Raw genomic sequence first — 10,639 nt, 5'->3', positions numbered from 1 at the left:
ACCCACCCACCCACACACACAGAAAGACATTCCCAAAGTAAAATTGCCTGCCCATGTGACTTGTTTCCAAACCAATCTCAAGGAAAACCCTTAAGGAGATGGATCTTGCTCAAATGTGCTGAATAGACGATCAAAACATTGAGATAGCTCAATTGGTGTTGTCCAAATCACTTAATACCTTGAGAGGATCCTCTTCTTAGAAAGTGAGTGAAATCCTCTCTTTATGATGTGATAATATAATATTTATGTATATTAGAAAGAAAAAAAAAAAGCTTCAAAACAATCCCAATGGGCAGAGCCAGAGGACTAGACTAAGGGATACAGAAGTCATAAAAGGAAAAGTTAAAGTGGCATCTCGTTCTTTTGCCCATCCAATCAATGATAAACAGTTAAAAGTTGAGGGGAAAAGATACCAATTCTAGGCTTAAACTTTTGCAATCATTTGGTCCTTAGGGAAAAAGGCAGTGCTAGAATCTAATGAAAGTGATTTTTCTCTCTCAACAATCAGCAACTAAAGCAGGAGAGTGAAAAAAAAAAAAAAAAAAAAAAAAANAAAAAAAAAAAAAAAAAAAAAAAAAAAAAAAAAAAAAATAGATAGGTAGGGATGAAAAAACGAAAATAAATGCAGCCCATGTTAGGAGGTAGCACGTACATTGTAAACTGCCACTGCCCACCTTTTGCGTATGGAGTTTAGAGTTTGGTGGTTAAATGTTGACATCCCCAAGTTGGAGATGCTGACACTGCCGCTCGGTGGAGCATCTACGTGAGCCTGCTTCTTCTTTCATTGGCCCCTCCTGACAGCAATGTGCTCGATGTAGATCTTCAAAAGAGACATCTCCGGAGCTGCCATAAAAATCTTCATTGTTTCATCACATTAAAAGCAATCCCACTTACCATTATCTAGACTTGGTGATTTATTCACGATGGTTGGGAGGGAGCCCCACGTTGACAAATTAAGGAATACATCTCCATTGGTACGAGGCTTTTTCAGAAAATCAAAAGCAAAGTCACGAGAGTTTATGCTTAAAGTGGACAATATCATATCATTGTGAAGAGTCGTGATTCATAATAAATTTAAGGGTCCAAGTTTAACGCTAACATATCTTACTAACTCTAGTAGGCTACAACAAACAACTACCAAATATTGATATAAAATAAACATTTATACCCTTCAAGCTATAGTTTCTATAGTGAATTTGACTGGTGGGATTCATTCACAACTACAATTGCTGTCGTCTTAATTCAAAAGAATCAAACCACTTTCCTACGAAGAATCAATTCACAATTGATTACCAAGTTGTAAAGTGGACCCATTAAAGGAAATTTTTTTAACTTACCCCCATTGAGGCATTTTGTCAAACACCTTGCAAGTGGTTCAGAAGAAAAAGAAGAAAAGGGCAACTTATTTGTATGGTTGTAGAACTGCCACGGCTTATTCAGTTCCATTTCCATTCCCATTCCCATTCCCATTCAATCTGAGGGAGAAAAAATGCGGGTATGACAAAAAGGTACAGTATGAAACACTACCTTGTTTGAACCGTCCACTTCGCTTGGAATTTTCGAAGCTTCCAATTCTTCTTTCAATGGTCATATGCAATTCCAGCCACACTTGATCATGGCTGTGCAATTTCCTTGGATTCATAATTTTTGAAGAGACCTCTTTCTCTTACTCAAAAGCCCAAAACTGCTTGCTGAGCTGCCCATATGATGAATTCATGGGTCGGTCCTCAAAATTCGAATGGTTCAATTTTAAAAAATAAATAAGTTTTTCCTAAACTTTTACTTCCAATTTCAACCAACAAAACTATAAATTTTGATAAATATTATAATTTTTAAATTTTAATTTTTACTTCCAATTTAATGTTTTAAATATATCCATAATTTCAAAATACAAAATTACACTAAAAAATATATTTTTTTTATATGAATATAGTATTTTAGACCATATCCATATATATTTATTTATTTATTTTAATGTTTATTAATGTTTTAGAATATGTACCCAGCCCAAATTAGCGGCCCATGTTATAATTTTAATGTTTATTTTTTATTTTTTTTATTTTTTTCTTATTTATAAGCTAAATTTTAAAACTTTTCTCACATTTAAATGTAAAAAAATTAAGAAAAAGCATAATAAATGTTAAGAGTAACTCGAGTAATTATAAAATTTTAATAATATATTATATCTTCGTCCAAAAGGTTAAAATTGTAAATTCGTCCTTCATTGGTTGAGCTCGAAAATATTTACCATATTTTTTTTAAATATATAGTTTTGGTTTGCTGAGTAAAAAAAAACGAGATAATATAATTGTAGGTTAGATTAAATATATGAACAAATTTCATTTTTATACGATTAAAATCGACCCCATAAAAAACGAGCAGACCCCACACGAAAGTCGAGTGAAATAAATTATATGAGTAAACCCATTAAAAAATTTTATTTAAATATAATTCAAAAAAGTTGATAATATACTAAACATTCGACAATAAATTCATTAATAAAATCCCAAAATTTAAAAAGTTTTTAAAATTATTAAATAAATTTTAAAATGTAAAAACTAAAATTGTAATTTTCAGTTTTCAACTTTTATCATTAAATTTTGAGAAAGTTTTAAGAACGAGACATGGAAAAGACACATTTACCCTTATGTTAATAATAAAAAGAACAAGACATTGAAAAGACACATTTACCCTTACATTGATTGAAAGGAGCAAAAAACAACGGACATTTTCGGAATAAATGCATAAAAGAATTAAATATTGAAAAAGGCTGATTAATTAAATACACAAATGTAGTTGTCCCACGAGGCATCCTCATGCCAGACTGGCCTTTGTCTACCGACACTTGTGGGCCCTACTCCACCTCACCAATTTTATTTTATTTATTCTTTCTTTTTCATCAATTAAAATGTTTTATTATTATTATTATTTTCCTTGTATTTCATATAATGGATTCGATGATTTCTCAACCACCCTATTTTTTTATTATTATTTTTCTAATTAAATAAAAATATATCCNTATTATTATTATTATTTTCCTTGTATTTCATATAATGGATTCGATGATTTCTCAACCACCCTATTTTTTTATTATTATTTTTCTAATTAAATAAAAATATATCAATAAGTGAATTAAATCATAGAAATTCTATAACATATTTTTTAATTATTTTTTTATAAATGATTAAAACAAATTATAATTTAGAGTATTTTATCATTATTTTTTATTTAAAATTTTAATTTTTAAAATCTAAACCTAATTGCAAATAATTAAATAATTTTTTGAATACTTTTATTATTTATTTTGGTTTACTTTGACTAATTACTAAAATGGTTAATCAACTTTTATTTTCTTTTTAATTATTAATATAATAACCCAAATTATTGAACCATTTCTTTCTTTTCAAAGTGGTTGGTGGGACATCATCTGCGGTGCCCTTTTCCTTTTGTCTATTTCGGCTTTAATTTATTATTTTTAAATAAATAAAATTATAATTTTATCCCTCAACTATTCTGTGTCGGTTTAGCATAAAATTAATAATAAATTATTTTCTTTTAATTTCGAAAATTTTCGGTGTTTATTTATTTATTTATTTTAGTAGTCAAACATTTAATCAATTTTTTCTAAAAATAAAAATTATCTTAAAACTTTATTAACCATATCGAAATATATTCGAGTATTTTAAATTTAATTAATTAATAAAATTTAATTTATTGTCGTGTCCTTATGTTTATATATATATATATATATATTACTTGCAAGTTACAAAAGGTTACAAAATATGAAGTGAAGAAAGTCAAGTATCTTACCTTTACTTCTATCTATTATCTAAGCCTTATAAAATAATTGGAATTCATTGCTAAAATATTTTACTTTTTTATTTTTTTTTTTATTTTTTTTTGAATATCCAAATGTCTTTTCGACGTAAAAATTATTCATAATTTACTAATTTTTTAAACATCTCGAGTTCACTCAGTGGTAGACGATTTAAAAAAATATTTTATTTTTTAATTTTTTTTAATTTTTTGAATATCTAAAATGCTTTTTGGATGCTAATTAAAAATTATTTATAATTTACTAATTTTTTAAACGTCTCTAGTTCACTTAGTGGAAAATATTCACTTAAAAATCACTTCAAAGTGACGTTGATTTTTTTTTAATAAAAATGACGTCACGTACTTCGAACATGTATCTGATAAATTTTATTTTCTCAAAAAATACCATGTTTTAGTTTTTTTTTTTTTTACCTATATTTAAGATGCTTTGTATTATTGTACTTGTAATAATGATATTATTACTATTATTAATTTATTTGCTATTATTTTGATAGATTAACCAACTTATACGTCACTTATCTAATAAAAATAAAAAATAGAAATAAAATTAATCCGAGCATAGTACTACAAGACATCCGTTACCATTTAAAGAGTTGAACGGAATTCGAAATGAATCAAATCTCGAACCTACGACCAATCAGTTAACAGCCGACCGCTCTACCACTGAGCTACTGAGGAACAACGGTAAATTAGGTTTCAGAGAATTCAATTCCCGTTCTCAACCCACGACCAATATGAACTGGAGGTTTCTTTCGTAACTCCCGAAACTTCTTTGTAGTGGCTCCGTTCCATGCCTCATTTCATAGAGAACTTCAAATTGGCTTTATTTCATTATATTCCAGATTATGGGATCCTAACTAACTAATAAATTAGACATAAAAAAATTATATTATTTATATGTAATAAATTAAATAATTTTTAACCTAAAATTAGGAGTTTATAAATTTAAAAAAAAAAAAAACAATAAAAATGATAATTTTGAACCATATTCAACCAATCACGTGGGCCCACCGAGTGTGGGGTCCACTCCAGTTCCCCTGAGCTGTCTCCCATGCTAAAGTTTCTGGTTGGTAGACTCTGTAGCAAAAACTCACACTCAAATCTCACCATTTTCTTCCATTTTCATCTTCGTTCCTCCATTCTTAAAAACCTCCCCGAATCCCTCTCCTCACTACACATTTCTTCACAAAATAAGCCTCCATTTTCCTCTCCGTCGCCACCGTCTCAACCACCGTCATGCGGCGTCCACTCCCCCTCTCCGCCGCCGCTCTCGCGCTTCCTCTGTTCTTCCTCCTCCTCTTCTCCTCTACCGCTGATGCTCATAACATCACCAAAATCCTAGCCAAACACCCCGAGTTCAGCACCTTCAATCATTACCTCTCAATCACGCATCTCGCTGGCGAGATCAACCGCCGTCTCACCATCACCGTCCTCGCACTCGACAACTCCGCCATGTCCGATATCATCTCCAAGCATTTCACCGTTGGCACAATCAAGAATGTGCTCTCGCTTCACGTTCTTGTCGATTACTACGGCGCCAAAAAACTCCACCAGCTCTCTAAAGGAACCACGCTCTCTTCTACTCTCTTTCAGGCTTCCGGCTCCGCCACTGGAACCTCCGGATATGTCAATATCACAAATCTGAAAGGCGGAAAAGTCGGATTCGGCTCTGAAGATAACGGCGGCGATCTGAATTCGTTTTATGTCAAATCGGTCATGGAATTGCCCTACAATATCTCCATTTTGCAGATCAGCAAGGTACTTAATTTCAAACTTGCTCCCTAGCGTACAATCTGAAAATTAGGGCAGAACTTATTCGTCCTCTAATTAACTCTTAAATGTAATTTAGTTGATCTAATTAATCACATGATAAACTATATCATGTTATAATAACTGTTAAATGTGTATTCAAATATCTTATTTCATTTATAATAATAATAATTTATTTATTTATTTGCTTTCACTATAAGAGAAAATGACAATTTGGTTTGTTAATTAACAGTTTTTGTTTACAAATTGGGTAATATTTTGCAGGTTATAACATCCGCCGATGCGGAGGCGCCAACGGCGGCGCCGCTCAGTTTAAATCTGACGGAAATCCTGCCTAAGCAAGGCTGCAAAACCTTCTGCGATCTGTTAATCGCCACTGGCGCCGCCGAGACCTATCAATCGAACATCGACGGTGGATTGACGGTGTTTTGTCCCACAGATGCCGCACTCAATGCCTTTCTTCCGAAGTACAAGAATCTGACGGCTGCGCATAAAGTGTCGCTGCTGTTGTACCACGGCATGCCGATTTACTTGTCGTTACAGATGCTCAAATCGAACAACGGTGTTGTCAACACGCTGGCTACCGACGGTGGCGCTAAGTACGATTTCGACATTAAGACCGATGGCGAGGATGTTACGGTGAAGACGAAGGTAGTGACAGCAACGGTAACGGCGACGCTGATCGATTCGGAGCCGCTGATAGTGTATGAACTCGACAAAGTGTTGCAGCCCCGGGAGCTTTTCAAGGCAGTGCCGGAGGAGGAAGACGAGGCTCCCGCGCCGAAAGCGGCGAAGAAGAAGAAGACCAAGGCACCATCGCCTACGGCGTCAGACGGAGAGGAGGAGGAAGATGCCGACTCGCCGATCGGCTCCGACGAATCCGACGGCGAGCCAGAGGATCAGAAATCAGACAAAGACGGGGCGTTTGGATCGAACGGTCAGAGATCGATCGTGGCAATGATATTGAGTTTGTGGTTGTCTGTTTTGCTCGTATGATTCTTATGATGGAAGCGGAACGTGGCACGATATTAGAGGTTCGTCATTCATAGACAATAAATCCCACTTGTATTTGGCCATTTTTTATTTATCTTTTTTTGTCGGTGATGTTTTTATTTTTATTTTTTACTTTTTTTTTTTGGATGGTGTACAGTTACTTTAAATATCCAATTGGGTTGCATCTTGTATTTGATTTGGCTTTATTTTCCCCTCATTTTCAAAGAACAATAATTTATTTAAATTGGAATAATTATTTATTTGTTTTTTTTTTCTTTCAAATTTTATTCATTTTTCATACATGGATAGAAATGTGCATGTGGACATAAATTTGATAAAAAAAAAAAAAAAATAACATGGAATCTTAAAATTGTGTCGGTGGAAGCAAAGTCCCAACATTACATATTAAATATTTATAAAAAGATGGGAATAATATTATAAATTTTAAAAGAACATAAATATGTTTTGAAATATTTATAATAATTTAAGCTAATATTTATATGTAAGCGAGGATTCATTTAAAGTATATAGAGACGGTATAAAAAATTCTCGATTATTGATAACAAATAAACTTCAAACGTCAATCTAAACATAGCTCTAACGAGATCAAATACTAAAAGTTCTCGAGAAATTTAACCTAAAAGGAGAGAAATAACATGAAATGTATAATCTCGACTAAAAGGTTAGAGGTTTGAATCCTCCTCTTATTAACCCATTAATCAATAAATTTTCTTCGATGCACAAATGAATGATCTGTACACAGAGTCTTGTTCATAGATTGTGAGTTCAAATTTCCAGTTTTGAGTAGATGTAAGTCCTTTTCCCAGAGGCAGAATAAGCGGGCTTCGCCGAGAACCCGGTATAGCTATCGTTTGCCTTTGCTAAACATATTTTTGCGACGTAGTCGAAACCCGAATTTTCTTTTACAAAGGGTTGGTCTGCATATTCTTCAATGGGCATCCACTGTTTTGAGGGGAACAATTTTATCACCATAACCCATCAGGATATTATCAACAGGCAATCTTTCTAAGAATGTAAAAAGGAATGTTTAGATGCATAATAAATGTTTGAATGTCGAAACGTCAAAGACGAAGACGAGCTAGTATCATGTTCCTGGGTCATGTTTAGACAAAGGGTATCTATCATGTTCCTGGGTCCTAAAGTTTTTAGATTATTGATCAATCATTGACATGGGAACATTGGATTCCGATTTTCGGGCTCCGATAGCTAGATCAAGGAAGAATTTTGCTAAAACAAAAAGTAACACAGATCATCAAGTATCAATCATTTTGTACTAAAATATATACCTTGGCTGCCTCAATTTCTGAAGCTTGCTTTTGAATATCGAAGGAACACGGTCGTAACATGCACACGAAAAACAAATCCGATTTCGTAAAATACGAAGCGTGGCTTTGCCTGCATTGCCCAAGAAAGGAGCATATGGTAAGGAATAAGGAAGAGAACTGTTCTCTTTTGGTGTAAAATGTGAAGGAACTATTGAAGAACGTAACCCGAGCGCGAGGGGTAGAGAGTTCAAACCTGAATGCTAACACTTCTACAAATTCGGCATCAACCTGAAAGGAATTCAAATGAAACTGATAAACATTTGCTTTTTTAAAAATATATATACAACTGCTTGCTTGTTGTTACTTACACCAGTCTCTTCTTTTAATTCTCTAATGGCTGCTTCACAAATATCCTCTCCCTACAGAAAGGATAAGAACATTGAAGGATAAGAAGGCTTATTGAACTGAGAAACTTGCAGCAAATTGAAGTTTGTTCACCTCATTAACCACTCCAGTTGGTAACTTCCAAACACCTGAGCCTCTGAATATGCCACTGAGCTCTTGAACCACAAGCAGCTTCAGAATTAGAGTATTAATGTTAGCTACTAGAGGAAAACAAGAGCCCTTCTAAGTAAAACCTTTCAAATGGCACTAAATTCTGATTAATAGTTTGGCTCATTAGATGTAACAGAACTTTCTGAGATCCCACATCGAGGAGAACGAGACATTTTTTATAAGGATGTGGAAACCTCAAAACCTTGAGAGGAAGCCCGAAAGGGAAAGCCCAAAGAGGACAATATATGCTAGCGATTGGCTTGGGTCATTACAAATGGTATCAGAGCCAGACACTGAGCGATGTGATAGTGAGGAGGCTGAGCCTCGAAGGGGAGTGGATACGAGATGGTGTGCCAGCAAGAACGTTGGGCCCCGAAGGGGGTTGGATTAAGGGGTCCCACATCGATTGGGGAAGGGGTGCCAACAAGGATACTATCCCCGAAGGGGGTGGATTGTGAGATCCCACATCAGTTGGGGAGGAGAACGAAACATTTCTTTATAAGGGTGTGGAAACCGCTCCCTAGTAGACTCGTTTCCAGAACCTTGAGAGAAAGCCCAAACAAGAAAATATCTGCTAGCAGTAGGCTTGGGCCATTACATTAGAGACCTTGTGCTTCTTCTATTCATTATTCCTAAGAACAAAGTATTGTTTCTCGGATCGATGAGTTTGGAAAGTACCTCTCGATTACTATTCATTACAAACGCACCAATGCCCACACGATGAGAGGCATTAGCAGGAAGACTGTTAGTAGTTTCAGCGATCCATCGTACAAGCATTAGATAATTGCGTTCGGCATGGTGGAAGTCGAATCCTTCCTGAAAATCAAGCAGAGACAAAAAGACATAAACATTTGAACTTTCAGCTAACCATTCTACAATAGATTGACCAAATACCATATGATTCCAAATGATTGAAAACTCATAAATAGAGTACTCGTTTCCTTTTCGTTTTAGATATCTCGACTAACTTACAACGAATCTTACGACCACTTAACAACGTACTTAAACTTTATATAGCCACAAAATAGTAAACCGAGCTTAACGTTTTCTTTACAAAACACCAAATATGGATTTGAGATTATCAGAAACCTTTACATGGTTCAATCTTAATCTTAGCAGAAAGTGCATCAACATAGCTGCATTTATCATACTATGAACACTTTGTAAATGGCATATGCTTTAAGAACAAGTATCTTTTACGGATTTGTATGAACAAAATGTACCTTAACAACGACTTCAATAAGATTTGCAAGTTCAATAGGTAACTTGATCCAAATGCCTCTCTTACCCTGCAAATCAAAATGCAAACAGAAACCATAAATGGGAATTGAAGATAGGTATCCACAAAGAACAATGTTCAACCTAAAACATGACAGAAATCAAATACCAGCTGTTTCCATTGAGATAATGAAGCTCTAAGCAAGGAGCCAAACTCCTTTGGATCCATAGCTTCCTTCATTTCTACAATGACTCCATCATAATGATCATAAACTCCACTCAACAATTCAACCTGTTCAACATTATCCTGAGAAGTCTCTTTGTCTGCAATTTCCATTGAAATCGATGATGAACAAGACATGCCTCGACTGAGTGTTAGTCACAACTGCAAGAATGACAAACGAGGAGCCCTTAATAAGTCCACATGATTATGCAATAATTTCAATCCAAACAAATCCGTATCTCCAAATCCCAATCTTATCGGCACAGAAATCAAGAGAGAATCGATTAAAATATAAGAAGACCCCACATAGAATCGGCTTAAAAACGCACAATAACAACAAGAAAACGGATTAAAAAAGGAATCCATACATGTTCTGAAGCTCGATTACACAAGAGATGAAGCGCAGGTCAGGCTAAAGGAGACCGAATCGCTTTAAATAGGGAAAGATAAGGATATAATTTAGTGGAATTTCAACAGCTATATGAAGAACATTCAACCCAAATGTTTATATATTTATAAAAGTAAAAGAGAAAGAGGCATTGCCTTGAAGGTGGATTCAACGACGAAGCTTCCATTTGAACACTGAAAAAGCTTCATTGTGATCTGAAATCGATGGAAATAGAAGCGTAGCTGATGAAGACGAGTCAGACCCAGATTAGACGCCGCGTTGATCCCTCGTATTCTTCTTTCCTTCGACCAATTGAATCGAAATTATTCTCGAGAAATTTCTCTCTTTTCACTTTTTTTTTTTTTTTTT

General features: G+C 34.3%; 2 protein-coding genes across 2 annotated transcripts; one reads left to right on the top strand and one right to left on the bottom strand.

Annotated features, from left to right (window-relative positions):
• Window positions 1–4,945: 4,945 nt before the first annotated feature.
• LOC111811712 (fasciclin-like arabinogalactan protein 2) lies at window positions 4,946–6,853 on the top strand. Its single transcript, XM_023698725.1, has 2 exons — window positions 4,946–5,595; window positions 5,872–6,853. Exons 1-2 carry the CDS (start codon window positions 5,074–5,076, stop codon window positions 6,601–6,603), a joined length of 1,254 nt encoding a protein of 417 aa, XP_023554493.1. The 5' UTR covers window positions 4,946–5,073; the 3' UTR covers window positions 6,604–6,853.
• Window positions 6,854–7,128: 275 nt separating this feature from the next.
• Window positions 7,129–10,633, bottom strand: LOC111811773 (nudix hydrolase 2-like). Its single transcript, XM_023698800.1, has 9 exons — window positions 10,426–10,633; window positions 9,829–10,044; window positions 9,665–9,730; window positions 9,120–9,257; window positions 8,385–8,462; window positions 8,255–8,305; window positions 8,140–8,174; window positions 7,908–8,016; window positions 7,129–7,563 (listed from the first exon to the last, which is right to left on the bottom strand). Exons 2-9 carry the CDS (start codon window positions 10,018–10,020, stop codon window positions 7,387–7,389), a joined length of 846 nt encoding a protein of 281 aa, XP_023554568.1. The 5' UTR covers window positions 10,021–10,044; window positions 10,426–10,633; the 3' UTR covers window positions 7,129–7,386.
• Window positions 10,634–10,639: the final 6 nt, after the last annotated feature.

Source organism: Cucurbita pepo, chromosome LG15, assembly GCF_002806865.2.
Source record: "Cucurbita pepo subsp. pepo cultivar mu-cu-16 chromosome LG15, ASM280686v2, whole genome shotgun sequence".
Classification (NCBI taxonomy): domain Eukaryota; kingdom Viridiplantae; phylum Streptophyta; class Magnoliopsida; order Cucurbitales; family Cucurbitaceae; genus Cucurbita; species Cucurbita pepo.
Note: the sequence above shows the minus strand (reverse complement) of the source record. Positions and strands in the feature narration are given on the sequence as shown.

What these genes read in the sequence shown, in the direction of transcription:
- LOC111811712 (XM_023698725.1), top strand. Translation starts at nt 5,074, where the DNA reads ATGCGGCGTCCACTCCCCCTCTCCGCCGCCGCTCTCGCGCTTCCTCTG. An exon ending in CCATTTTGCAGATCAGCAAG is followed by an intron (nt 5,596 to 5,871) that starts GTACTTAATTTC and finishes AATATTTTGCAG; the next exon opens with GTTATAACATCCGCCGATGC.
- LOC111811773 (XM_023698800.1), bottom strand. Translation starts at nt 10,020, where the DNA reads ATGTCTTGTTCATCATCGATTTCAATGGAAATTGCAGACAAAGAGACT. An exon ending in TTATTGAAGTCGTTGTTAAG is followed by an intron (nt 9,258 to 9,664) that starts GTACATTTTGTT and finishes CTTGATTTTCAG; the next exon opens with GAAGGATTCGACTTCCACCA. An exon ending in AATTAAAAGAAGAGACTGGT is followed by an intron (nt 8,175 to 8,254) that starts GTAAGTAACAAC and finishes AATTCCTTTCAG; the next exon opens with GTTGATGCCGAATTTGTAGA.